This window comes from Chlamydotis macqueenii, chromosome 17 (assembly GCF_036417535.1).
Source record: "Chlamydotis macqueenii isolate bChlMac1 chromosome 17, bChlMac1.mat, whole genome shotgun sequence".
Lineage (NCBI taxonomy): Eukaryota > Metazoa > Chordata > Aves > Otidiformes > Otididae > Chlamydotis > Chlamydotis macqueenii.
The window spans coordinates 9992640-10019242 of NC_141572.1; the positions used below are offsets into that span (position 1 = coordinate 9992640).

Sequence of the window (26603 nt, forward strand, 5' to 3'; positions counted from 1 at the left end):
AAAGTCATGTAGTTTCCCCATTCTTCTGATGACTCACCAGCAGCGAGAGCAGTAATGTTCTTCGCTTCATGTAATACTTGTGCAGCTGCGTACCTCTGTTAGTCTTCTTAGACATTCCTTGAGAAAAGGATAAAAAAGTTTTCAGTGGTTTTTATTCAGTATGTTAAATGCTGCTTTCAAACTGTCCACATCTGGCAACACTAACACATAAGAACTGCAAAACCATAGCACACTTATAAATTTAGATGAGAGTGACTTCAGGAAGCCAGCACTGCAGCCAGGCATCATACAATTGTCTGAATATGTGGAGTACAATAGGCTACAGGGATATCAACTTAGCCCGTATTGCATTCAGTACTACATTTTGACTAAAATAAATAGTAAATATTGACTTTCAGCAACATCTGCCTATAAAATATGCTGTAAAGTTGGCTGCAATGAGCTGGTTACAGTAAAAAAGATACCTGATTTTTTAGATATGGTTGACATGCCACTGGACAAAGGGTAAGTATTTATCCATCCTTGTGTAGCCTGTTGCCGAGATCCAACATTGATATCCAGGTTGCTCCTGGTGTCTTGATTATCTAACAACAGAGCACAGATCTGCTGTAGAATCCAATCAGAGAAACAACAGGGTTTTGAAACAGCAGATAAAGGAACTCACCAGGCGGCACGAGTTGGCTGGCTGTCAGATACTTCTTGTCTGAGAACATTGCTGTCCAAAATTTGATCACTATGCTGATATCCTCACGAAGCCTCTTTTCCCCTTGTGTAGGGAACTTTGAGGGACAACTGAAAGAAATTACACAAATAATGTGAAGTTGAATATATTAGGAAAAAAAACCACCAAAAGCCACATAAATCTAATCAAGTCATATTTCTTTTTCTGACCAGAATCTACAAGGGTGAGACTACACTTCACTACATTTTATCCTCATTGTTTCATTTTGTCTGATTGAAGAGTACAAATTTCCCACTATAACTGAAAATTAACCAGCAGTCTGTCAGTATCTTCGATTCATTTGAAATTTAGTATTATGACTGACTGACTTCACATTCAGACATCCCTATCAATTATATTATTTTCTGTCATGCCTATGTCAAACATTGAAATAATCAGATTCAGTTTGGGTGCATTTTCAAAACAATGAAACTATATTTCAGCCACACACTCTGTAACAGCAATCTTTATATTTCATAAATCTAAGTACAGTTTTAAGCATTGAATAAACTCCAAAATAAGGAAAGAAAGAAAAGAACTGAAACATTCCTGAAGGTACTGCTTTATAAACGACATGTAAAAACTGGAACTTGTATCTAAGCCCCTTTGAGATGGTTTACAAACTACACAAAAGCACAAGGAAAAGGTTCTGTTAAAATGTGTGAAAAATGAAAGGAAGAAGTTAAATCACTAGAAGAGAAAGACAGTTGCCGCTTTGAAGTATCATGGAAGGTTCAGGAAATTGCACACACACTTTCAGTGAATAGTTCCAAATAAAAAAAGTACCTGAAGTAATCAAAGGCAGTTGAATAAATCTTTTCTCTCAAAACGTTTCGAATAGTTGCATTTGGAACCACATCAGCATGCAGCAAAGACAATCCCAGAGTCAGCAACCTGACAAGAAAAACACAGAATGAAAATTTTGGCATTCCTAAAATGATGACCAATACAACACCTTACAAACCACAGCTACAGCTCCAACTCCATTCAACTCATTGAAAAGTATCTTTTTCAGAGCTGATGTCAAACTGTCCTCATTATTATCAGTCTTTTCCTAAAGCTGTGATTACTGAGCTATAGAAAGTTGAAGCCTTCAAATCACAAAAAGTGAAAACAATTGATGGAGCAAAATTGTCCCCAACTGATACATGGACTGGATCCATGATGCAGGCAATTCACTATATGAAATTATCCCATGAAGTTTTCTGAAGCACCAAAAATTACTTTCAAGCTAAAGTGAGCTACTTCTGTTTTGAAAACAGAGCATAGACTCTACATCATTCCATATTTTCACCACTTGAAGCCAGAATCAAGTTACATATTTAGTGTTAAGGTTTTTTCCTCCCAACCCTCTATCACCTTATTTCTTCCACCAAGAAAACAAAACAAAACAAAGAACTACTCACTTAAATCGGGGTCCAATTGCTGCCACATGCCGATTCAAACTGCCTTTCGCCCCTCCAATGTTCAACGAAAGAGACCGTTGGAGCAGACTGGAGAAGATCTCTATTTGGTCAGAACTGCAGTACTTGGCTATTTCAAATCTCTGCACCAAAAACTGAGAGAGAGACATGTCATGCCTCCTTCGGCCTTTTTTAATCTCAAAAAAACCCCAGCCTCCTCTGTTTCAAACACTTTTCTCTCCCTCAATGATCATGCTCATCTAAAAAGAGTACAGCTCCTGGCTTTGAGGCAGAGGGATTGCCATCACGACTCCAGTCCTTTCCTGAATCATGAGAACAAGTAGCGCAGAGTAGCTTAACCACAATGTTACTGCAACACCACTGCAGACAGGACAAATACACACCTCTATCCAAATGTAATGCGGGGTCACCTCTGGTGGACAAGGCCTCGGCTGACTCTCTTCTGAGGCTGCTAACGGATCTGCTTCTTTCTGCTCAGCAGAAAACAGGCCAATCTTCTGCTCCACTGTCATTTGCCAGGCTCCTGCCATTTCCCGCATGAACTGCAAAAAGGAAGATGACAGCATTTCCTGTTTCAAGAACATCATCTTATACGGAAAGCACAATCTTTTTCTGTAGGGCACAGAAGAATCTAATACATCAATTAAAATTCACTGCAATATCAATGGAAAGGCAGAGATAGGTCTCTACACCCCACCTGAAATAAAATGTTTCTTTCACATCCTAAATTACAAAGGGAAGAAAGACTCCCTCAGAAGGTCAGCTAGTAACAGAAAGATTAAAAGCAACAGCAGACAAGCACTGTATTTTATTGAGGAGACTGAACTTTTAGATCACCTGGTGCTGTCCTTTCTTCCCCTCTACTAAAGGTTACTGCCTCCAACACCAGGACAGCAGAAACAAGCGTATGCCAGGCTCTCAGGTACTGCAGGACACAGCCTGGCCCACGAGCACACACAGCTGATGAAGCGCACAACATAAAGGTGGCACATAATTCACTTCTGCTGAACCTGCTCTAGAGCAGCACCCTCTGGTACAAAGGAGGTCTAGCAACCCAGGGTGCTTATCTGATCTCCTCAACAAGAAATTTCCCAGAAGCCTAAGAAAAAAAAAAGAAACATGCTTAAGAAGTTAAACGCTGAAATGTGCATGTAAACTGACCTAAGTAAATTAGATCAATTATTATCTCCAGCAAGTGAAACACTTAGTGCTCCCTAACTGGAGTCATTACCAGAGGCAGCTTTCTCAGCTGTGTGTGGGCTGTCACTACACCATACCGAGCTGTTTTATTACTATTAGATTAATCCCTACCTCACAAAATACAGCTGGTCTAGCCTGTTACAAAATTAGGACACTTCCAAACCTATTTTTTAGGGAAGAGTGGAATGCCAAGTACCAGAGGCTCTGACTGATAAGCAGGGACATTAGTTTCTATTTGTTTTACAATACCATGCTATAAATTGAGGTAGTTTAGAACCCGATTCATCAGCAGCTCAGGCAACTCAGCAGCAAAGTTAAATTGCACAGCTGAGAACCTAACAGCTTTCGTTTGCTAAATCATTCCCACATCTGAGAAAATGTCAATTTTCCACAGTCCACTTTGTGAGGATGCTCAGACTTCCAACAATACACAAACAGAGTGTTCCTGGCAGGCTAAAGTGATTAATAATGCTTTAAACATATTTACTTGATACAGATTCAGAATAGCCATGAATCTCTCAACATTTTCTCTCTTCTCCCCTTGCAGGGGCAGAGAAAGAGTTGTTAAATAGCTTCCTACCGGCACTTCTATTCCGTTCTTGGCAGCAAGCAGCCACTCCCAGCAAGCAATTGCTGTTTCCATGCCATGTTCATTGAACATTCGCAGGGGTCCCCAACACAGATGATGAAGGAGCTGGGGATCACAGTCTGAAAATAAACATTCAATCAGATTTCTCCAACAGAATAAACAAATGTGTTTCACATTGGCACGAAACTGGTGTGCACAGTATGTAATAATCAATTCCTAATAAATAGCTTCTAGTTTAAGACAGCTTTTCCCCAATATGAACCTAACTGAAAAAACTCAAAACACAGTTTTGAATACTGGGTTTGTATACAGATAGTTTTTGTAGTTTATTACACTCAGCATTCAAACCCAGAACAGAAAGCAGAACTCCCATTTTTCATTACCTTTGCTGCTTATCAGCAGTGCAGTCAACTTAAACATGGCCTGAGTGTAGAATTCAGTGTGGCCTGATTCAAGAGCATCATTCAGTTCTTTGACCATTAATTTATTCAGGTCAGATGTTCGTCCTGTAGCATTTGAGAACTGAATCATTCCAGAAACCTGTGAAACAGAATGGGTTTTTCAATAGAGAACGATATTTTTAGGAATCCAGTTTGGTATTGGTCATGTGCTGATTAAGCAACAGAACATCTTTTTTTAGTACTTTGCAATCTAAGGACTTTCTGCAAGACCAACAGGAAAATGTTTAATATCTGTTTAATAACCTAGGAAGATTATACCCTTCATCTTGAAGGAATTTACTTTTAGAGCCTGTGCTTAAAATAACAAAGAACTAACTATACAACAGTTTAGGTTGGAAGGAACACCATCCCCTGAAAAGCCATGCCAGAGCTCGTGGACACCACACTCAGAAGAAATCCAGTACTTACCTCTCCTGCATAGCGGTTGCGCAGGTTAAGAGAAGCCATGAAGTTCGAGTAGTCCTTCTTCACACAAGTAGGTCTTTCAGTTAGCTGGGTTGCCTATAACCAGACCACATCCAGGTGTTTATACTGTTCATAGTCAACCATTTGACTTTTTTTCTTTTTATATCTTCACATTTCTAAGTTTAGTTTTCGCTATGCTTATAACCGTAAGAGTATCAGGACTAGTAGGTACAACAGTACCAGGATTGACAAAAATTACATGTACATTTATTCCATGGATACAGTTTGAAATATATACATATTCAGACATACTTTCTGAAAGACCAAAGCATATAAAGGGCAGAATCTCTGGGGTAAACCCAATACTCACGCCCAGAGTGGTGTTCTGTCTGTTGTAGCCTGCAAAGTGCAGAACACTTTCTGTAGCCATAGCCAGTCCTGTGTGCTGGGACAAACCCGATACCCAGTTCTGATGTTTGTTCAGGTACTCCTGACAAAAACAAAACAAAACAAAACAAAACCAAGGGAAGTGTTTGTCCGAAAACAACTGTGTTTTTCAAAACAAGGCAGCTCATAAGCAAGTGTTGCATCATTGCAAACTACCAGAAAACTTAATTACACACACATCTGACAATAATTAGACTGTCTCTGCTCCCTTTTAGGTGTTGCTCCCCTAGCAACAAGAAACTCTGAATGTCCTCCTAAACAGGTAAAGACTAAGACTCTTTCCACTCTGTAAAAGGATAAAGTGACCAAGATAGACACTTGAAGGTTGAGGTCTTCTTTAAAAAGAATCACTTTTCACAAAAAGAACCTTATGAAAGGAAATGTTTTGGACTCCATGGAAGAAGAGAATAAAATTAGTTATCCTTTTACATAAGGATAGAATCCCTTCAGGTTTTTTTAGGGAAGGAAATATAAACTTTAGGTAGAATTGCAGTGTCCAAGATCTTGAGCTCCCCCTGAAATTCTGTTATCAGCACTAAATTAGGTGCCTCTAGACAGCATACTAGTCTAACCTGGACTACATAGTTTCTTCAACTACTCACCAAGGATTAAGAGACCTGCATTTTACTATAGTGAGACTTTTTGTTTACAGAAAATAGTAAGACTTTTACATAAAGAGTCTCACTTTTACATAATAGTGAGACTTTTGTTTACATAAACTTTTTGTTTACCTATTTTATTAGTACATCATAAATAGTCTTATGCAGTCTTTGTTTGTGGTCTTGTGACAGCTTTCTACTGAACTCTGCCACATGTCAGCATTTACTATACCCATGCTCAAATTAAAGTCTGTAGTTTACAGGGTTCTCATACATTAGCAGTGTTTCTCCATATTAAAAAAAAAAAAAAAAAGAAAAAAAAAGAAAAAGAACAGAGACAGAAAAAAACATCCTCCCAAGAGGGAAACAAGTTTTACATCCTAATCATATGTTTCAGTCCAGCTGATATTTTCAGCTACTGCACCAGCATTAAACAAACTTTGCTAGGCAGAGTACTCTGTTATACAGAATTCTGACTTCTGAAGTAAATCCAGGATGATCAACTATTTACAAAACTGTTATTTTCAAGATACACAGGTTTTGATCACATCAAAAGTCACATCAAACAAGCAATTCAAATTATTCTCTGCCAATGCTGTAAAGGAAATTTTAGAGCAACAGAAACATTTAAAATTATGCTTGGATAGCCTGAAAAATAAGAAGCATTACATAACTGTATTCTCATTTTGAAGATCTGCAAGGATCAAGTTCTTTCACAGAAGCAGGCTCATTACCTGTAGATGAGATTTTGTAACCGAAGGAGCCCATTTCATTGCTTCTTGCAGAATCATCCCACAGCGTGCAGCAAAATCCTTGACTATACTCTAGAATTAAAAGGCATCAATATAATCAGTAAAATACAGGACACTTAATAAGAGGCACTAGTTTTAATGGTGTGATAAGTAACAAAGACAGGTTCCAGCAACATGGTACAGTTAAAATTTTCTCCAACAATTAGATGTACTTTTGGTAAGCACAGAACTGTCATGCTTAAAGTCAAGTAAAATAACAAGATTCAGGAAAACATAAATACCAAGTGTCATCTTGTATTAGAAAAACCTTATCTACGGAATTCTTTTTTAAAAAAAGATCAGAGCAGCTCACTAATTTATCTCCTTGGCATTAAAAAATTAGGCATTATTTTGTTGCTTGATAAATCGAGGAGGACCGCCTACCTCTCTGGCTTCATGTGTGTCAGGGACAGTTATTCTATAGGGAGCATCAGGAATGTCATAGTACGGTTGGTCCTTGTGTATGTCCTAAACAAAAACAATTATCAATTCTTAATAAGATAAATTCATCATCACTTAATTTGAACACTACAGGTAGCACTTTTCCCAAACAAAAAGTCTGATTCACAAAACCTTTTTGCTAATATTTGCTCTCAAAGGCAATCTGAACAGTTCTAAGAAACATTTTGTATTCCAGTTTGGTTTTCATTATAAATAATTTAAAAAATCTGAAGCCCTCTCCCCAGCATTTAGTACAAAAATAAAACTCTATAAAGTATTGACATCTTTAAAAATATGAATATGTAATAAATCCAAGGAATATAGACTGGAAAAAAAGTCCTATGACAACCATAACTCATAAAAAGAACACAATTGGAAACTCCACCAAATTTTTATTTCAAATGAGACAGTTCAACAGTTACAACCCATAATTGGTAATCCTGTGTTTTACGCTTGATGCTAAATTTGATTTTCTGAACCATGTACGACAACAACTTTCTAGCACTAGTTTTAGTACCTATGAAATAGGGGCACAAATGCACTCCTTATTTCACAGAAATTAAAATTAATATTTGATCAATGTTATTGATGAAAGAAAATACAAAGACAAATTAAGAACTCAAAAAGTATCAAACAAATGCAAAACAAAGCAAAAAACCTCAGTTCTACAAAATAAAAAGAAAAATGGAATCATACACTTTATTTCCCTAATAGCATTCCCAAAAAAGGAACTTACTGCACTAAGAGATAGTGACAGCGTCTGCAGAATATCTAGCATAGTCTTCAGCACAGTTCCACTCCACAGCAAGTGAGGAAATCTAGAGCAAGATAGGATTCAGAAACACAATAACCATGGAGAGCTGAGGAAGGAAATAATTTTATCAAGAAATGGAGTGGCTCAAACAGCTAGCTATATACATCACTAGATAAGCTCAGAAGTGACAGAAGTCACAAAGCTTGCGATGGCTCACAACAGCCTAGCTCAATACAGTCAAAAGCTCTCTAAGAGCAAGCTAAGTAGAGCTAAATTGAGACTGCATTTATTTCATGGGCACTTTGCTTTGCTCCAGCCATGGGAATACTAAGCAGACGCAGACATTTTAAGAAGGGGTTTCAGAGCCCAGGTTAAAAATACTATTGAATGTTGTTTTTCAAGGAGATGTTTCAGCACAAGCACCAGCCAAGAAATTCACTTGACTGCCGTCATCAACTGCGTAAGTAATCACTAAGCAGTCAATGTGAAAAGAGCACAGGAAAACGAAATCTATACTCACTTGTCTACCAGACCAGATAAGTATTTGTCTGCAACTCTCCTGATCCTCTTGTGAATGTGGTTAAAATTCACCAGCAAGAACTGAGCATGTCTCTCCAGTTCTTCCTCATTCTCTTTAGTTTTAGGCTAAAAAGCACATCAAAGAGAAGTATGAGAAGCTCTTAAGGAAAAAGACAAGCACATTTTCATAAACTGAAATGAGAACATTTATACAAATTTAAAATTTTACTTTCCATTGTAACCTACTTTATCAGCCATCATTGTCAGGAAAGCTTCAAACACCTTATCAGCAACGGCTATCACACACTGCATCATGCCTGAGGAATTGAGAGAAGCGACAGGTTTGATTATCAGAATTAGGTTTGCCTTATAAATCATGTTTAACACTTAAAAAATATTTATGTTTACCCAGCCAACACCAAATGAAGCTGCTTCAAAACAAAACCAGCATTCTTGACAAAAATAAAGCAACAGCAACCTAGTGAATGTGGTTAATTTTGTTTTATAGTTGCTTGATTTCTTTTAGTTTTGCATGCCTGGATGTAACTTCCTAGTATCACAAGTTGCAAGGTAACCTAGATAGGTCATCTTACCAGATTTGTCTTTTTGAATTGCTTTATCCTCAAAATAGCAAAACATGACTTGGAAGCGATCTTGGTCAGTTGAACGCAACACCCTAGGAAAATAAGAGTTTTGTGGGTTGGGTTATTTTGTTTTAGTTTTTTTCTTCCCTTTTTCTTTTCTTTTAAACATGTTCAACAGAACCTATGTACTTTAATGTCACACTACACACGACATACATACAGTAATCGCTCATTTTACGATCATTTTAAGTCTCTAGTAAGCGTGATATTGCTAAGTATTTCTACATTCAACTAACAGGGCTCAGATCTTAAAATGTTTGTTTGTCACTGAGAGAATAACTTTCACACCTCAGGAATGGGAAACCTGATGAAATCCTACTGTATTATTCCATCCTTTTTGCACAGATGAATTGTCAGTCTCAGAATCTTCAGTAGATCTAATGTGACTCAAAATACTGACTGTCATCTATCTTAATGTCTGGCAATTATGACTTGAACATACACAGTTTTTAACTTTTTTTTTTAATTCATCACTGAAAAAAGTACATATATATACCTCATATACTCTAGACGGTAAACAGAAAGGAGATAGGTAGACATGGCGAAGTCCAGCTTATTGATCAATGCTGACACTTCTGGAGGAGGATCCAAGAGATTTATTATGGTGCTCCGCAATTCATTTAATTCAGCCTAGAGATGAATACATGAAGTTATCTGAAGTAGGAGTACTATATTAGTTCGTGTTCTGAAAACATTTGCTTTCACCTATTACTTTTTTCACATTTTAACCTTTGCAAACAATATGCCAGGTTGCCTTTGCCTGCAGACTAAGATCACCCTGCTCTGACTCAGCAAGGCATAATTCTTCAAATACTGAATTAAACAGAATTATATACTGGAGTCAGGCTCCCTGCTCAAATAACTGTTAGTTTCCATGCGGTTATACCAATGAAGAAATACAATTCCTACACTAAATGCACATAATTTTGATCAACATCAACCCTATCCAGCTTCTTAAACTTCATGGGTTTGTTATGTCAACCTTTCATGTCACAGAACTATCTATCTAGGCACAATACAGGTTTCTGTATTATTTGGGAGCCAAAGAAAGACATTTCATAAGCTGCAACTCTTCAATCCACTTTACTCTGCTACCACAAATAGTCCTGCAGACACTGGGGAGAGAGAAGTATACCAGTACCAAGGCAGAGGATAAAAAGGAAAAAAGCTCACAACATTTCTTTCAACATTTCTCCGAAGGATGGAATATGTTGTTTCCTTTCAAAGTTTGTTGGTTTGTTTTTTTTTTTTCAACAGCACAAGTTTTGTCTGTCTGATACAAAATGGATTAAAATCTATTAAAAGGCTTCCATCTCCACAAAGACTTCGTTTCTACACCTAATCAAAACAGTGTAGCTACCACCCTGAACACTTGTATTACCACTCAGTAAAACAAAATCCAAGTCATTTCTGTACATTGTTGTCACAAAAGTAGTGTAAAAAAAGCTGGTTTTCACTAATAGGAGGCAGTTTGAATGGGTGTTGTGCTATTTCAATAAATCATGGTTAGTATATAATTTAACACATTATGGAAGGAGAGAATCGAAGAAATCCATTCTTACAGAAGTCACGGTATCATTCTTCATGGCAGAATTGTACTGAAGAACAGATCGAAGTGGTTCTTTGCTGGGAAATGTGAGTAATGGAGACTTGGTGGCAATTTCACATACACCTTCATACCATTCTTCTGGCCAGAGACCTGGAGCACAAGTACAAAGAGGAAGGTGGGGTCGGGGAGAAAGATGATATGAAGATTCAAAGTTAACTAGCGTTATCAAGCTTTGCACTACCTTCCTATCGCAAATTTTTCAGGCACTTAAGCACACTCAACACAAGTGATCCATGTTTCAGAGATAATAAACATGTTTAGGTAATTCCAAGTGAAGTTTCTCAATGGTTAAGAAGTTCTACCCGATCACCATTGTACCCCATGTGGCTGATCTTCCATTGCAGGGATCAGGCTAACAAAACTCATACTTAATTAAGGCTAACTGCTGTATTAGGTTAGGGGAAAAGAAATAAGTACAAGAACGAACTGTACAGTGCTGAATCTCGCAGCAAAATAGAGCAAAGATGTAAAGAAATCCTACCACAGAACTGTAACATAAGCTGTTTGCTTTGCAGTATCTTTATGCCTGTAATTTTTCTTCAGCCTACTGTGAACAGTTTGCATACAGTCACATCTACATTGATTAACAGTTTAAATGTGAGCAGCAACGTTTCTCTCTTAGAATTTACACTACCTGATCCTTCCACAGCAAATCCCATTAGCACTGAATACAACCAGAAGTCCCGGAACAGCTTTTGTAACCTGGGCTTGGCCTCTTTGATGGGTGGCAAGCGTCTAGTCAGCTACCAAAGAAATAAAAGTTAACATCAGAAAATGGTGGGAGTTACAATAACTTAATTCCATGCTAAGGGATCAGTTTCCTTGCTATGATTTATGAAGGTAATATTCTTTGTCACCTATGAAAAGTAGTATTTCTTTGCTATTGTTATATTGAAGCAAATTAGGTGGTGTTACAATATCTTAAATGCTAACATTTGAGACGCCTGAAGTAAGAATTTCCTTTGTTTTACATAGGAATAATATCATGCTGATACGGTAACCTCTGAAGTGAACACATAATACTAGTATACTGTCAACTGCAGAGAGGAAGAGACCACGCGGTCCTTTAAACTGAATGCCATACAGCTTTGCTTCAGTGCAAAGGAACGCAAAACCAAATAAATATTAGTCAAACATACTTCTGGTTGCTATTGTTTATTGGCTTTGTGGAAATACATTGAGGCACCAATTGGGGATCTTTCATTGTTTGCACCCACGCACAGAATGACATCAGTTCTGGAGAATCTACTATCTAAACAAGCAAGTAAGAGCGCATTATTTTCAACACATTTATTAAAATTCTCTGATACTTTCTGCACAAATAGCTGCTACCACTGGAGCAGCACAGTTTATACTCCCAGACAACGTGATATGCAATTTTATATAAATTTATAGAATAAAGCTCATAGCGTGTTATCCTAAAGAGTGTTAGAAGCACAGGCAGCATTTAAAAAGTGAAAGAAATGGCCCGTTAAACCACAAGCTTTACTCAATAAGACTGTATATTACTACTGTAAACTTTATCAAGAAAATGTTAGATTCTAATCTAACTTGAAGATATTTTCTCTAACTGTACGATAATTCCCTTGAGGTATGAAAGCCAACAGTATTCCAGTGAAACCTTCTATCAAGCCAGCTTTGGACATACTTGTAAATCATGAGGCAGATTGTTCATTTTAAAGAAATATGAAAAAAATCACTCTATTATAGTAAAATTAATCTGAGTTTAAGCTGGTGAACAGCACTATGGTAAAAAGTCGCTTGTGTAACACAAACATCTGCATCAGTTTAACACTAACTAAAGCAGCCTGACCATCACAACCACAGTGGCCTGAACCATGTTCACAGTAAGATGCTCCCCCACTTCAGCACAAAATAGCAGTAACACGGCTTTTACTTGTCATGAACAGTCAAGTTTATGTGCATGTTTACTTTGAAACTTTACAGGCAGACCAATTTTTGCTCAAAGATCCTCCTCAAAAGTGAACACGTACCTGAAAAGCCATAAAAGTAGCTCAACAAACAACATACAATTCAGCAGAGATCACCAGGCAAGGGAGGGATTTTGGCTGACGAAGTCAGTTTAGCAGTGTTTGGTTTAGAGAATGTTTACTTTGGGAGACACACAAAAAAACTAGCGTCAAAGTTCAGATTTAAACCCTGCCATTCCCCTTACTCGAGCTATTCAACACATCTCTTCCATACAGTGCTTAAAGGTAAGCTTCATTTACATCGTCTGTTATATTGGGCAGATCCGAACAAAAAGACACAGACTGCAGCGCGGGGGAACGTTTTGCCTGAGTAAGTACATCTGAACAATAACGAAACTTTGGTGAGACAAGAATGTAAAGCTGGGAACTACAGACAGCAAATTCTTCTATGCCAAAAGCAGAAAACATCTATCAGTGGTTACTGGACTGAGTATCTGAGCCCTAGGGGCCTGACTTCTGGGGGCGGGGGGAAAAAGCGATGAATTTGAGAAACAATAAAAAATGACTGACTCGACTCCTTCAGTCACAGGGTAAAAATCATAAAAACCCCACCTTCTGTGGATCCTTCATTACTGTAAAATAATTAATTTTTTTTTATATGGGATAATCACCTTAAATGCTTTTAGGATTTCAGGCTCATTAGTTCAGGGGGAGAGTTTCGAAAATTAAACTGTTAGCTCTGTTACTTTATTCCTGCTAAATGTGTTTGAAAACATTTTCCTTCCAGCACTGATTATATTCACAGACATACAGATATGTATATCTATACATTTTATTTCTATAGAACAGCTCTTCGGACTATTTGCTAATTTAAAAAACATTTTAATCAACGTTGTAATAAGATTTTTGTTTTAACAGAGCAGTCCCACTAATGGTATTTAGTGCAATTGCACATCTTTCTTTAGGTTTGTTGCTAAATCCCTAGACGTCCTTCATTCCACCAAATTTCAGCTCTTTCAGAAATACTCACATAAATCTCCCATTTTTTTTTTGTTGTAGCTAGAGAATGTCTATTTTTCAAACTCTTCAGTACATCTCAGTCTTCTGGTATGGTCCCTTAGTGGATACTTAGTCCTTCCCACAAAGCTCAAATCTTCAAACTTATCTTCGCATGGTATTTTTAGCATACGCTAGTAACACAGTACACATTTTAAGTGTTACAGGTTTACAAAGAAAGAGTCTCACATAGTTTAGGTCATGAGTTTGTTACTGCTGAAATACGCCAGTAATGACTACTGGTATGGGAGGAGGCTAACCAATTCTTTGGCAGGCTGGAGGCATTATGTAAGCAAAACTGACTACCAGCAAAATACATTTATCCATCTAATTAAGTTCTGTTTCACTAAAAAAAAAAAAAAAAAAAAAAAAAAAAGTGCTGTCAAATAAGGTAACTATAGACCTTCTGCTGTGACAGAATTCAGTGTGGATCTAAAATTAGGGAATAGATAACTAAAATTCAATTACTCTATGCTCTCTCAACTGTGTTATGTTGTCTTCCAGGTTTTGGCCTGTCAGAATGAAGTTCCTATTTTGTTTGCTTGCCCTTACTCTCATCATAACTTCCACATTTTGTGGAGTCAAGGACTTCACTGAGCATTTTGAAAGCCTTAAAGATGCACAATCACATGAAAATGGGACCTATGATATGCCAAACTTACCACCTGAGTTTCACAGAGAAAACACTATCACTAATGACTTGATTGCTGAAGAGGAGGAGGAAGAGGACTATCTAGATCTCGACAAGATATTGGGCGAAGATGACTACAGCGATATTATTGATGCTGGCCCATACATGATTTCTGAAATTCAGCAAGGAAATATTCTTGAACTGTTCCAAGGCAAAACCAGAATCCAGCGCCTCAATATCCTCAATGCAAACTTTGGCTTCAACCTTTACCGCAGTGTGGCAGACAAAGTCAACTCTTCAGATAACATTCTCATGGCTCCTGTTGGCATTTCCACTGCAATGGCTATGATTTCTCTGGGTCTGAAGGGTAAAACTCACGAGGAAGTGTTATCTGTTCTTGGCTTTCAAGAGTTCATTAATGCCAGCACCAAATACGAGCTCATGACTGTTCATAATCTCTTCCGCAAACTCACTCATAGACTGTTCAGGCGCAATTTTGGTTATACACTGAGGTCTGTCAATGACCTTTATATTCAGAAGGACTTTTCTATTCTGAATGATTTCAGAAACAATATGAAAACATACTACTTTGCTGATGCCCAACCAGCTGATTTTTCGGATCCTAACTTCATAACTAAAACCAATGAACGCATCTTGAAGCTGACCAAAGGATTAATAAAGGAAGCTCTTGTGAATGTAAACCCTACAACACTGATGATGATTCTTAACTGTCTTTACTTTAAAGGTAAGAATCTGTTATTTCAATCTTAGCAAGAGATTTTCTCAGTTTGCAATTCACTGCATACTTCATTAGAAACCCCACACTGAATCTTAATCTAGTCCACAGTTCAAACAAGCCTATTGATTCCCTCATTAAGAAGAATCTCTATTATTAGCCAAATAAAGCAAATGCTTATTACATCCAAAACCTTATAGTCTAAAAGCGAGACTAAAAAACAACACACGAATGCAGAATACCCTCAAAAAGCATAAGCTTTGTAGGAGTCTTAGATGATGAGGTATTACTTCATGTGCAAGTGACGAGTCACATTGGGTTCTGCTTCAAGTTATGGGCTTCACTGAAATGGTACAGGTCGATCTCAGTCAAAACACTTAACATGTCTGAAGTATTCAGGATTCATAGGAATGACTATAAAGAATTTCAGCTTAAAGTATGTATTTTTTATGTGATCAGAGCACGATCCTTGTCAACAAGCCTATACAGGGGACTGATGAGAAGAACCAAACCAGTATTCTTCTAAAACTAAAACCAAACATATTCACTACTTGGAATATTTCAATTAATCCAGCATAAACTGTCTGCTGATCTGGGCTCCTACATGTTTCACCATAGGCTGAACAGCTAAAGAAGCCTGAAGCAAAGACTGTAAAACATATTCTTATTATAAATCCTTATTTTCAATTTCTTTATATTTAAACTAAGAGTCTGTGGTGAGATTTTCAACACTGGTTATCTGCCTCACATGGGAAGTTTGTTAATTTTTCAACAAACTTTTAAAATGGTATTAAATGAGCAAAAGGTGGGAGGTGTCAACGAAAGAGAAACTAAGGAAAAGGAGACATGTGACTGACTAAGATTAAAATCAGACAAAGGAGACTTAAAACATCAGTAAGGAAAGACAGATTAGCACAAAAGGACAACAACGTCTGGAAGCACAACATACTCCTTTCCATAACTTATAAAGGAGTTTCTTTTTCACAATAATGCCCCTGCTTCCAGGAAAAAAAAAATGCTCAAGGTCCTTCTAAGCATCTGATTATAGAAACTTACAGGAACATAATTCCTCTAAGTTTATGAAACGTACCTTTTCCCACTTACTTGCAAGACATTACTTACTTCCTTGAATAATGCCAGTTGTCTCTTTAACAGATCTGAAGCAGTCATTAGCATAAGATCCAAATAACCCCCTATTCTTAAGTACCATCCAAAAGGGACTTATTTGTATCTTTAAGTACATCTCTGGTGATTGTATCATATGAAATGCAAGGCTTTAGTGTCAATTCTAAGAAAAGGATTATAGAAAGTGAAACAGATACATTATTTTTCACAATTTGGTCAAATTAAAGACATATTTTTGTTCTACTCCAAAGTTATTAAATAGTTGGGCTATCTCAAAATAATAAAAAAAACCCCACAAAAATTAAATAGCTTTAGTATTGGAGATCTTGAGTCATCAAGACTAAAAAGACTTTTGGCTTCTCCTTCTCCCTATGGAGTCCTGTTAGTCTAAATTGCCTTGGTGCTGTCTGCTGAAGGCTGTAATTTCTAACCCTCACAATCAAAAAGATCAATTCTATATTGCTGTCTCCCGTTCTTTCATCTTATAGTGACAGTTTCCTCGTGATTCTGTTTCGAGTGGAACTGAACATTTTAAAAGCAAATTCTGCTCCTGGCTTTCCTAGTTTCCCCACTAGTCCTTCTAGACATGCTAATTTTTGTCCACATCTTTCCAATTACAACACTTACACTGTCCGTAGCATTGCAGACGAGCTCTGTTAAGCCCTCAGAGCTAAGAAACTTATGAGTATTCTCAGGTGCACAGAGATGCTCAGTACAAGTGATACTGAGTAATGGGATACTTGCCAAACACCATGAAGTCTCAAGCTCCTTTTATACCATCAAGAAACTACTGGAAACTATTCATGTTGCTAAGAAACAAGTTTTATCTCGTATAGGTCTCCAGTCTAACTCCAGCTGAGATCTACCCTCCATTCTGCAGATGTCTGAACAATCATTTATGAGCTTCCTATCAAGAAGGAGCTGGTTATTTTAGCCATAGTAGATCACAGCAACTTTCGATAACCGACAAATTTTGACAGATCCAAAATTGCTTCTAAGAGATTCTAGTCACGAACGCGAGAGAGAAGTCAATCAGTGGAGACAACATCTGCCACCACAGATGGATCCAAAAGACATCTTGGTGGGAAGACTGAAAACAGGAAGTCACAAAAGTCACATTGCCAGCTGGTTTCAGCTGACCCCAGAACACCACATGCCTTCTGCTGGAGAACAGCATTTTACGCCATGACAAAAACAGCCACAAAACTGAATTCAAGTAAAAAGTTTCCCAGCTCCTCTCTTTTACTAGGAAGAGCTGATAAATGTTTCCTATTCCTCAAGTGAAGTCACTGCTGCTGAAGCTCCCTTGCTTTGTGTCTTTAGCTAGCTAGGGTCACACACCTGTGAATTCTGCTCCCTGAAAAACAGCCAGATGATGTTTTTCCTGAGAAGTGAGAAAATTTGTTTGGGAATAGCACTATCCATTTTACATCCCATTCCCTTCAGAATATTAACCACAGTCTGATCACTTCTCAAACTGCTCCCCATCAGCCTGACATATGAAGAAACTATTAGAATGAAAGTTGGACTTCAGGCTTTTTTTTGTTATTTCACACTCATATTTGGCAAAGTCAGATTAAGGATCTCAAAATCACTTGCAACATTTAAAAAAAAAAACAAACCTTTGAAGGTTAAATTTCTAGTCTCTCCATAGAGTCACAGCCACACTCCCCATATACTTGCTTGTCAACGGTGACCTAAAATCCAGAGTTTTAACAGGAAACGCCAGTACCCTATTTCCACTATCAAATTCTAGCTTTGTCTGCCATTAAGAAATAAAGTTTTTTCCAGAGCCGCAGTTCAGAAAAGAGATCAAAAGGAACACCACTTTAAAAAAGTACCTCCTTTTACACAGTCAAGTAATATCTGGGGTACCCAAAGAATCTTCACTCAGAAAGATTCAAACCCTGATGGCAAAGCTTTCAGAGCTGCAAACTATATTGAATTGTATTCTTCGGGCATAAACCTGTCAGATGACAGGCTCATGTATGCGTGCTGAAATCACACCAAACTGGGTCATAGGAGTAAGCAGACAACACCCAAACTCTTCAGTGTGTCTTAATGCAGAAAGTCAACTGGCTTGAACGGACTAAGTCGAGGTAATGCCTTCAGCGTATCACCTTTAACGCAAAATGCAAACAGCCATTACTTAGCTTGACGTTTTTGATGCTTGAAAGAGTCTGAGTCGGTTGTTTCACTAGGTGCAAATCCAATCAAATATTTTGCATCTGTTTAAACTTTGTCATTTCTAGGTTTCTTGTAGAAAAAAAAAAAATAGTACACACTAAGCCCTTTCAGATCTCCAGTTTGTGTTTACCCGCTTTTGTAATTCAGAACATTCAAATCAGATGAATGTTAAGTTACAAAGCAAGCCAAGAATTTTAAATTCATTTTAAAACTTGTAGTCTTGGTAAAGCTTAATTGACTTAAACAATCTACTACACTGATTCCCAATTCACATGAATTGAAGCTTAATGTAAACTAGTTTTTTGGGAATATTTTATTAAGCAAGGACCTTGGAGTTTTTTATCTGTCTTCTACACTGTATTAACAGGAACTTGGGAGAATAAGTTTCCAGTGGAAATGACAACAAAGAGAAGTTTCCGACTGAACGAGAAGCAAACAGTAAAGGTTCCTATGATGCAGACTAAAGGGAACTTCCTCGCTGCCGCAGACTCCGAGCTAGATTGCGGTGTGATCCAGCTCCCATTTGTGGGGAACATCAGTATGCTGATTGTACTTCCACACAAACTCTCTGGCATGAAAGCCCTGGAAAAGCAGATAACACCTCAAGTGGTGGAAAAGTGGCAGAAGAGCATGACAAACAGGTATGTGCTGAAAAGTACATCTTGTTAAAAGACTTAATGTATTTTCTTGATGAGACTGGGAAGGCTAAGTAAAGAGCACATAAGATAACATTTTATATTTTTATTTAAAACATTGAACCTACACCCCCCCCCCAATTGATTTATTTAATTAAAAATCAGGACCAGTGATCTCTCAACATTTAAATGCCACCAAGAAATCAAAGATGAGTGAGGTGGAAAATTTTAATGGAGTACCAAAATCCTTTCTATTAAGTATTTAATGTTGTAGATTTAAAGAAAAAGTTCTTACTTATGAAGTTTACAGTAAGGAGGAAAAGCAGGAGCATGTTAATAACAGGTTCTTTGTGCAGAATTATCTCCATCATATGGAGAGCAGCCTATGTGCATTTCAACCTACCTGTTGTGTAAAAGCACACAGTCAGTAATCAATAGTGGACACGACAATTACGGGAGAGAAAAAATTATATAGCCTTTCTTGTGTAAGATGACAGAGTAGGTGGTATCTGTCTTCTCACTTAATATAAAGATAAAATGAGCTGATCTGATGTGCTAGTCGGGAAGCCAAGCTATTTCTATTGTATACAATCAGTGACAAATCTCCAATTCAATCTTCCAGAGAATCTGACAGTTCAATATTTATTACAACCATATCCAACCATGTACTGAACTGCTCAGAGCCATACACCTTATACACACAAATTATGTAAATCATCATAAGGGAAATCTTAAATTGACAAACTTAACAGTTTTGGGAGAGGAATTAATTTTTTAAAACACAGCTTAAAGGTAATGATGCCCAAATTTTGGAAGTAAAAGTACAGGAAACAGTCCTGTACATTTCTGTGTCCTGCTTGCTGAAAACAGCAAAAAAACCAAACCACAAGAGATCGGCAAAGCAAAAGAGTCATGCAAGTATGTATCTCCTAAATGACTTTTCTTTTTTGTTTTTATTTTTATTAGAACAAGAGAAGTGGTTCTGCCTAAATTTAAGCTGGAGAAGAGCTATAACTTGATTGGTTTTCTGAGATCCATGGGCATAGAAGCACTGTTCAATGAAAAAGGCGACTACTCTGGTATATCAGATGAGAAAGTCACCATTGACAGGGTATTTACTCCTTTCCTCTTTTCATTTCCTTTCTGGTTAAAATATATTATCTGAAAACATGGCAACATAGTAAAAACAATTCACAGTTTGCAAAATCAACTTTTTTTCCTCATCTTTCCTGGCAAATATAGATGGAATGTGGGTTGCCCTGCATGTCCTTGTCTATTTATATAACGAGGAATACATTTAATCAGATGTCAGAGGCACTGAAAGTGGTGTGGTCAGTCAGGAACAGGCTTATTCACAAATCAGCACCAAAGGATTGCTGCCGCACAAGAATTACCAACAAGAGTGTCACAAGGGAGCCACGTGTGGGACATGGCTTGAGGGGGGGGGAAGCTGTGAGCACATCATTTGAGCATACTTATGAGATACTAAATTTCTTTTTTTGTTTGTTTTCCTTTTTTGTTTGTTTATTTAAACAGTTCAATCATCAAGGCACAATAACTGTGAATGAGGAAGGCACAGAGGCTGGAGCAATAACCAGTGTTGGGTTCATGCCTCTTTCTACTCAGATTCGCTTCATTGTCGACCGCCCATTTTTGTTTCTGATCTATGAACATCGTACCAGTTGCCTTTTGTTCACAGGGAGAGTTGTCAACCCAGCCAAGTCTTAAAAGCAGAGAAGACCTCCAACACGCTTTTATACATGAGGTGTATAATTACACATTATTATACCAGTATCATAAAGGAAATTTTATTGTTGTATTAGCTAATACAAAAGTCACTGGTATCAAAAGAAAATACATTATCTACAGGTATTTTCATGTGAATGGACTTATAGCAGTAGATAATTTGACTGCAATTTAAAATGGTTAGTGCCATGTATCGATACAAGTGTATTTAAAAAAAAAAAAATCACAAAGTAACTTACACTTGTGTTCTACTTCAGTGTATAAAATGTAATCAATAAAATGTTTAGACTATATGGATTCTTGAAGTTTTAGCTCTAAACTTGTGCTAGCATGCCTATTTATAGTAAATAGGAATAAGGAAATTCTGAATACCTGACCAGTCTTAGAAGCCCAAGTCTCTCCTGGGTATTTTACATAATCTAACTCGAAAAAGCGTGGTCTCTACATTCATTGTTTTGCTTGCATCATTTAACATCAGAGGCCTTACACACCATGAACCTTATGGACCAGCGTACCAAGTAAGAGGAGATTAAAATGTCTTGGAGGAATTAAATACTAATGGATCCGCTACTTTTCCCCAACCTAACTTGCGATACGCTTCTCTCATCTTTGTCAACACAAGTGGTATCAGAATTAGGCCAACCAATTAAATTATATAAAGATCCTTAGAATAACTTTTATAGGTAAAGTAGATGGCAAAATGCTCTTTTCATTGGCTCAATATCATGCAATACTCTCTACAAAACAGTGTGATTTACAGCAATCACAACATCTGTTAAGATTTCAAGTACACTCTGCACACTTGATTCAATGGACAAAAACTTTCAAGTCAAACAAAGACTGGAAACTTTCTAAATCATTTGGTAACAAGATGAATGCTGTACAAAAGTCTGTTTCACATCTGAAAAAGTGAAAATTTACCTGCACTCTGTGGCATACTACCAACTATTTGGTACAAGTAACAGAGTTGCACCTGACAGTCAAGTTATTAAAGCCAATGAACATAACTCACCTTTGCATATGTTCCTTCACATCCCACCTTTTAAAAGTGTGCCTCACAACCCAGTGAGCCTATTTTTGTTATTATCTGCTGTATCAAATATTGTATCCATCTAAATATATTTATATTATAAATTTGTCTTATGTTAGCAAAAACATGCAAATTAAGCTATAACCAAGAGCTATTTTAAGGATTTGGAATCCTCTTAAAAAGGTGCTTTTCAATATTAAGTTTAACTTAGCCATTTCATTTTGCTTTTATATACCGCCATTTCTAATTTTGCATCTACTACAATTATCTGCCCCATACACAAAGCTTTTTAACATGACAGCTAGCAAGATACTGATATTAGATGATGAAGAGCTGATATAGAATAAGAAGCTCAGATGTTTCTCTCTATTCCTGTCTCACATTGTGCCTACTTATAAGCCCAACATGTAGGGGACAATTTTCAGTATTGAAGGTTCACAGCAGAAATAATTAACATTCATATGCACATTTTATAATTTTATCTATATTTAGAAGGATATTCAAAAGATTATATATTCATGCCATAGATTTAATTAGTTTATCAATTATTAAGTGAGCTGGAGCATCTGAAATACGGGGGTTTTGAGACCTAAGTAACAGGAATTATTCAAGGGAAAGAGGTCAAGCAGAAAAGCAAATCAGCTACTGCTCAAAACTCATGATATTCATACATTGTGCAAGAAAGTCAAATATTTGCTTCAACAACCATAATGTAACCATTAACTCTTGCTTCTGATTCTGGCACTATCTGACTCCATTTAAAGGTCACATTGGTTAAGAAAAATGCAGTTGTCACCAGCTATTCAGATCAAATATATCATCAATAAAAACCCGAAACAGAAAAGTACTTCCACAACTTTTACATTAAGTCTCTAACAAGCACTAATCTTCTCTGAATATGCAAGGAACGATCCTGCTTTCACTCAAATCAGCACTGGCATTAACGACAGCTGAAAAACACTACTACTAGAATATTACCTCTCTACGCAGGACTAGGTAGTTCATTCAAAAACCGAGCAGCTGTTGAATAACAGCTCTCCAAGATATTTATGAATACATTTCTGTAAAGCTAGGATCTGGCCCTTGTCATTGCTGGTGAATTCAGGAAGAGCTCATGTTGGAAACTGATGGAAGAGACAGGGGAAGGGAAGGAAAGGAACGCTTCTTTGATCTTTAACCAGTGCTGATTATAGGCTCTTCTCTTTCAAAAGCTTCAGTAAAGAGGTTTGTGAGGGCCAAGTATGAAATTAATGATTTTTTTTTCTGCTGTTAATGGATGTGCAGTATGAGCAAGTTACAAGCAGGCATGCCTACGACAAGTATGTAATACATTTTCCCCTTTTGCACCACTACCTGGGCAGGAAAAGTTCCACAGAAGAATTCAACTTCAGGCAGTGAGAAAGTGAGAGGATAGGTTTTTTTTGTCCTCCAGTAAGTTTGTCTTTTAGATCTTTTAGACATGTTTTTTGTAGAAGCTACAGCAATTAGGCAACTAATGCTACTGACTTGGAAACTCAGCTTGGACGTATCAAATTTTCTGTTAGAGATCTAGAAAGGTTGCACACACATTTTTGATGGAATTGGTAGTTACACTTTGTTAAAAAGTGTTTTTCCCTCAGAAGAAGTTGTCATCTGAGACCAAAACCAGACAAACATCAAAATAAATGAGTCTGGAACAGACATCAATATCCTTGCACACTTCCTAAAATGCTTTTAGTATCACAGTCAATTCTAGTTTCAGGAGACACAGGACACTTCCTCCACTTCCTCCCTTCCTTTCTTAACCTTTTTTTTTCCTTTTAAGAAGCAGAATTCACTGTGTCACCAAACTAAGATTTATTTTTAACTCTATTTCTATTAACTTTTGTTTTTCACTTTTCTCCTTATGCCACAGACACGTGCTGTTTATCACATTGCATGCCAAACATCATTTAAAGAAATATCCCCTGTGGTATTATTTAGCTCATGAATCTCCATGACTAGCAACAATCTAACTCAATCACAAAAGATTCATTATTTTAAGAGATATGTCATTATTAAACAAATGTTTCTCCTCCTCTTAAGAGTAAGAAATATTATTTTTGAATATTACTATATTTCTCTTGGATGCTTCCTTCTGCACTAGTTGTTAATCAAACCATTTGACCATAAAATAGCACTTTTATGTGATACAAGTGAGAAAAATTACTCTGCTTGCAACAACCCAATAATTGGACACTCACCACGGCAATAACAGGAATAAGCACACCCAGATTCCCCGCACTGCTGGAGGCCTGAGAAAGAAAAAGGAAGTTATCAAAACATATACAAAAGCATTTCTAAAAAAACCTGCTACAAGACATATTTCAAGTATCAAACATTTCCAGTGTGAATGCAAATGAAAACATACATTGCCAATTACAACTCTGCTGTCTTACAACCAGATGTGCACGAGGTGGCCAAGTACCCCAGTACTGGGCACACTCAGGAACACTCAGGAACCTTTCAAAAAAGTTTTTCAGGTGGCTCTTCAGACTCCTGAAGGGATGTTTTCCCCTTTCAGCACAAGGTCTTCTGTATTTGGAAGTCTGATACTATGCCTTGAGCTAAAAGGGGAGAAATATTCACTGATACCACGTCCACTCTGATGTCCAACAGCAGCAAAAACCCGCTCACATTAAATGGGTGGCCACAGACAAGTGTCAAATGTTTACTGCAAGCCTAGTTTTACTACCAAATGAAGCCAAAAATGACAAGTCTGTAAAAAGACACAATTTTCAAGAACTTATTTAAGCAAGACGAGCATCCTTTTCCATTGAAATAGAAGAAGTGAGAGGAAAAAACATATTTTGTTTGACTTATTAGGACTTTTAAAATTGCACTCTATACAACTGCAAACTGTGTTTGCTCTTGGCCAAATACAGTGTTTAAAAACTGAAAACCTTCACTGCACACAGCATATTGTCTCTCACCTTCTCTGATAAGGCAAACAGTAACAGCACAGATCTCATGCTCAGAGATGTTTCCTCTCTAAAGAGGAGGCAAGGCAGACATGCTAACAGGGTACATCTTTGCGTGAAGTGGAATAAACTAAAAGAAAGCAATTAAAAAAAAAAAAAAAAAGAGAAAGAAAGAAAGAAGAAAGAGAGAAAAACAAAAAGCCAAAGAGTCTTCAGATGAAACAATAACGACGCAAGCTAACTAAAATATATTTTAGTTATCTTTCCTGTCCTGTCCAAGATAAAGGAACAAAAAATGGACCTTTCAATATTTTTAAAGGAACAAAACAACACCACTCAAGTCACTCTAAGGGCTAGGAACAACTGGAAAAAGAAACTTCTTTTTTTTTCTTTTGCTAGCATCAGGACAATCCTGCAGAGTCAGAGTAGAGATGCAAGCAAGCTAACTGAGCCAGAACCCAGCATATGACACCAACAATAAAACTGTAGAAAACTCACTTTTCTACTAGCATTTTTGTTACAGAAATGGAATATTAGCCTTTTTATGATAATATACGGTACTGAGGATGAAGAAGATGCAATGACTTCCATCCCTGGGCATAATAAGGGGACATTCATGTTAACTATCAGCAATATTAAAAAAAAAAAAAAAAGTTTTTTTTCTTACAAAAGCCACTTTTGTATGGTTGAAGAAATCTGATTTAAACCAGAACAAATAAGCTACTGAAGCATTTTAATGGCCAGCAAGCAAATTTAAGTCCAGAAAAAGGTATGCTAAGAAGCAGAAAACCTAGGCAAACTATTAAAAAAAAAAAATTGTTTTTGTTTGGGAGCACAGGATGTGCAGTATTCTACCTACTTTATCTCTTCTTGAAAATGAAGTAACTCAGTCTTCAGAACACCTTTCGTAACTTTTACTCTACACTGAGTAAAGAGTGTTCTAGTAAAAACAGCTATCAGTATCTTCATAATAAAGAAACACTGCCTCCTAGCTCAAATCCCTATTAAATGAATCATGTATTTTTCTGTTTGCAGGTGGCTTTAAGTAAGTGCAACAGTTTGACTCCCATAGTGATTTCAAAACTGAGAGGAGGGTGGAACTTAATTTAGAAGTGTCATTTTAGAGCAATGTTTACAATCTGTTTTTCACCATCTCAGCTCATTTATCTGTGGTTAAAAGAACCTATGAAACCCACAGAGACAAATTTTTCCATCATGGGCTTCGTGAAACACCGACTCTAGACATGTCCTAGCTCCCTTTAAAAGAAGAGCTGGCATCCCTGATTAAATGCAGTCTATCTTCAAAGCAAACAGATTCATTTTAGAGGGATTTACAAAGAGAGTTGACCCATCCCATAACAGGAAAAGAAATAATGTAGTACTATTAAAATATAGGAAGCCCGGCTTGGGGGGAAGAGGTTAAAAAGGAAACAAACACATTGTTCCCCTGAGTACTAGGAAAACATGCCTATTTCAAAAGGAAGTGTTACCTATCTGCCCTAAAAGCAGGGAACAGCTCTCAAACCACACCTCTAAGAAAACCTTAACTTTCCAGTATGAACATATTTAAATTATTAAAACATAAAAGTGTGGTTTTTAATATAAAAATCACTGTCAAACACTAAGTTTCTACAAGTTATGCTAAGGAAGTGCATGAATGTCAAGCTGTTACAGCATTTGAACACTGCGGAGGAACATAACCAGAGGAAGGCGCTGATTATTGATGAGTAGGAAGCAACCACATTTTGCTTTTCAAACGATAACATGTATCTCAAGAGCAAAAGTCAAGGTTAACAGCTTGTTTATGAGTGTATTTCAAAGCAAAGATGAGAGAAAGGTATTGTGGAAAAGGCTGAGATTTTTGTTTGCTTCTTAAATAGAACAGGCACATCAAGAACTCTGGATTCTTTATTGAAATGGGAAGAATAAGTCTTCACACATAAGGAAAAAAACCCAGAGAATTCCGAGTGAAAAAAGTAACTG

General features: G+C 37.0%; 2 protein-coding genes across 5 annotated transcripts in view; one reads left to right on the plus strand and one right to left on the minus strand.

Annotated features, from left to right (window-relative positions):
- PI4KA (phosphatidylinositol 4-kinase alpha) overlaps positions 1–26603 on the minus strand; it is a 60571-nt gene that overhangs the window by 15106 nt on the left and 18862 nt on the right. For all 3 annotated transcript variants that reach the window (XR_015260468.1, XM_086761818.1, XM_086761819.1), the window contains exons 19-38: positions 23904–23954; positions 11239–11347; positions 10558–10694; positions 9492–9625; positions 8945–9027; positions 8598–8668; positions 8353–8477; positions 7815–7896; positions 7022–7105; positions 6581–6670; positions 5171–5290; positions 4804–4896; positions 4318–4474; positions 3926–4053; positions 2529–2687; positions 2128–2279; positions 1508–1615; positions 665–792; positions 465–584; positions 38–117 (exon numbers count right to left, since the gene is read on the minus strand). Coding sequence is in view for 2 of the 3 variants with exons in the window: in XM_086761818.1 (XP_086617944.1) it covers positions 38–117; positions 465–584; positions 665–792; positions 1508–1615; positions 2128–2279; positions 2529–2687; positions 3926–4053; positions 4318–4474; positions 4804–4896; positions 5171–5290; positions 6581–6670; positions 7022–7105; positions 7815–7896; positions 8353–8477; positions 8598–8668; positions 8945–9027; positions 9492–9625; positions 10558–10694; positions 11239–11347; positions 23904–23954 (2211 nt within the window). In the remaining variant the exon portion in view is untranslated. The remainder of the gene's footprint in view (positions 1–37; positions 118–464; positions 585–664; positions 793–1507; positions 1616–2127; positions 2280–2528; positions 2688–3925; positions 4054–4317; positions 4475–4803; positions 4897–5170; positions 5291–6580; positions 6671–7021; positions 7106–7814; positions 7897–8352; positions 8478–8597; positions 8669–8944; positions 9028–9491; positions 9626–10557; positions 10695–11238; positions 11348–23903; positions 23955–26603) is intronic.
- Positions 12713–20948, plus strand: SERPIND1 (serpin family D member 1). 2 transcript variants are annotated; one of them, XM_010120269.2, is made up of 5 exons: positions 12713–12820; positions 14096–14967; positions 18638–18911; positions 19872–20016; positions 20442–20948. In XM_010120269.2, exons 2-5 carry the CDS (start codon positions 14112–14114, stop codon positions 20631–20633), a joined length of 1467 nt encoding a protein of 488 aa, XP_010118571.2. In that variant the 5' UTR covers positions 12713–12820; positions 14096–14111; the 3' UTR covers positions 20634–20948. The 2 variants fall into 2 exon arrangements, with proteins under 2 accessions (XP_010118571.2, XP_086617946.1); XM_086761820.1 differs by having other exon boundaries at positions 12772–12905.

Coding starts and splice junctions, on each gene's coding strand:
- SERPIND1 (XM_010120269.2), top strand. CDS start 14,112: ATGAAGTTCCTATTTTGTTTGCTTGCCCTTACTCTCATCATAACTTCC. Junction 18,912..19,871: donor CAGAAGAGCATGACAAACAG/GTATGTGCTGAA, acceptor TATTTTTATTAG/AACAAGAGAAGTGGTTCTGC. Junction 20,017..20,441: donor AGAAAGTCACCATTGACAGG/GTATTTACTCCT, acceptor TTATTTAAACAG/TTCAATCATCAAGGCACAAT.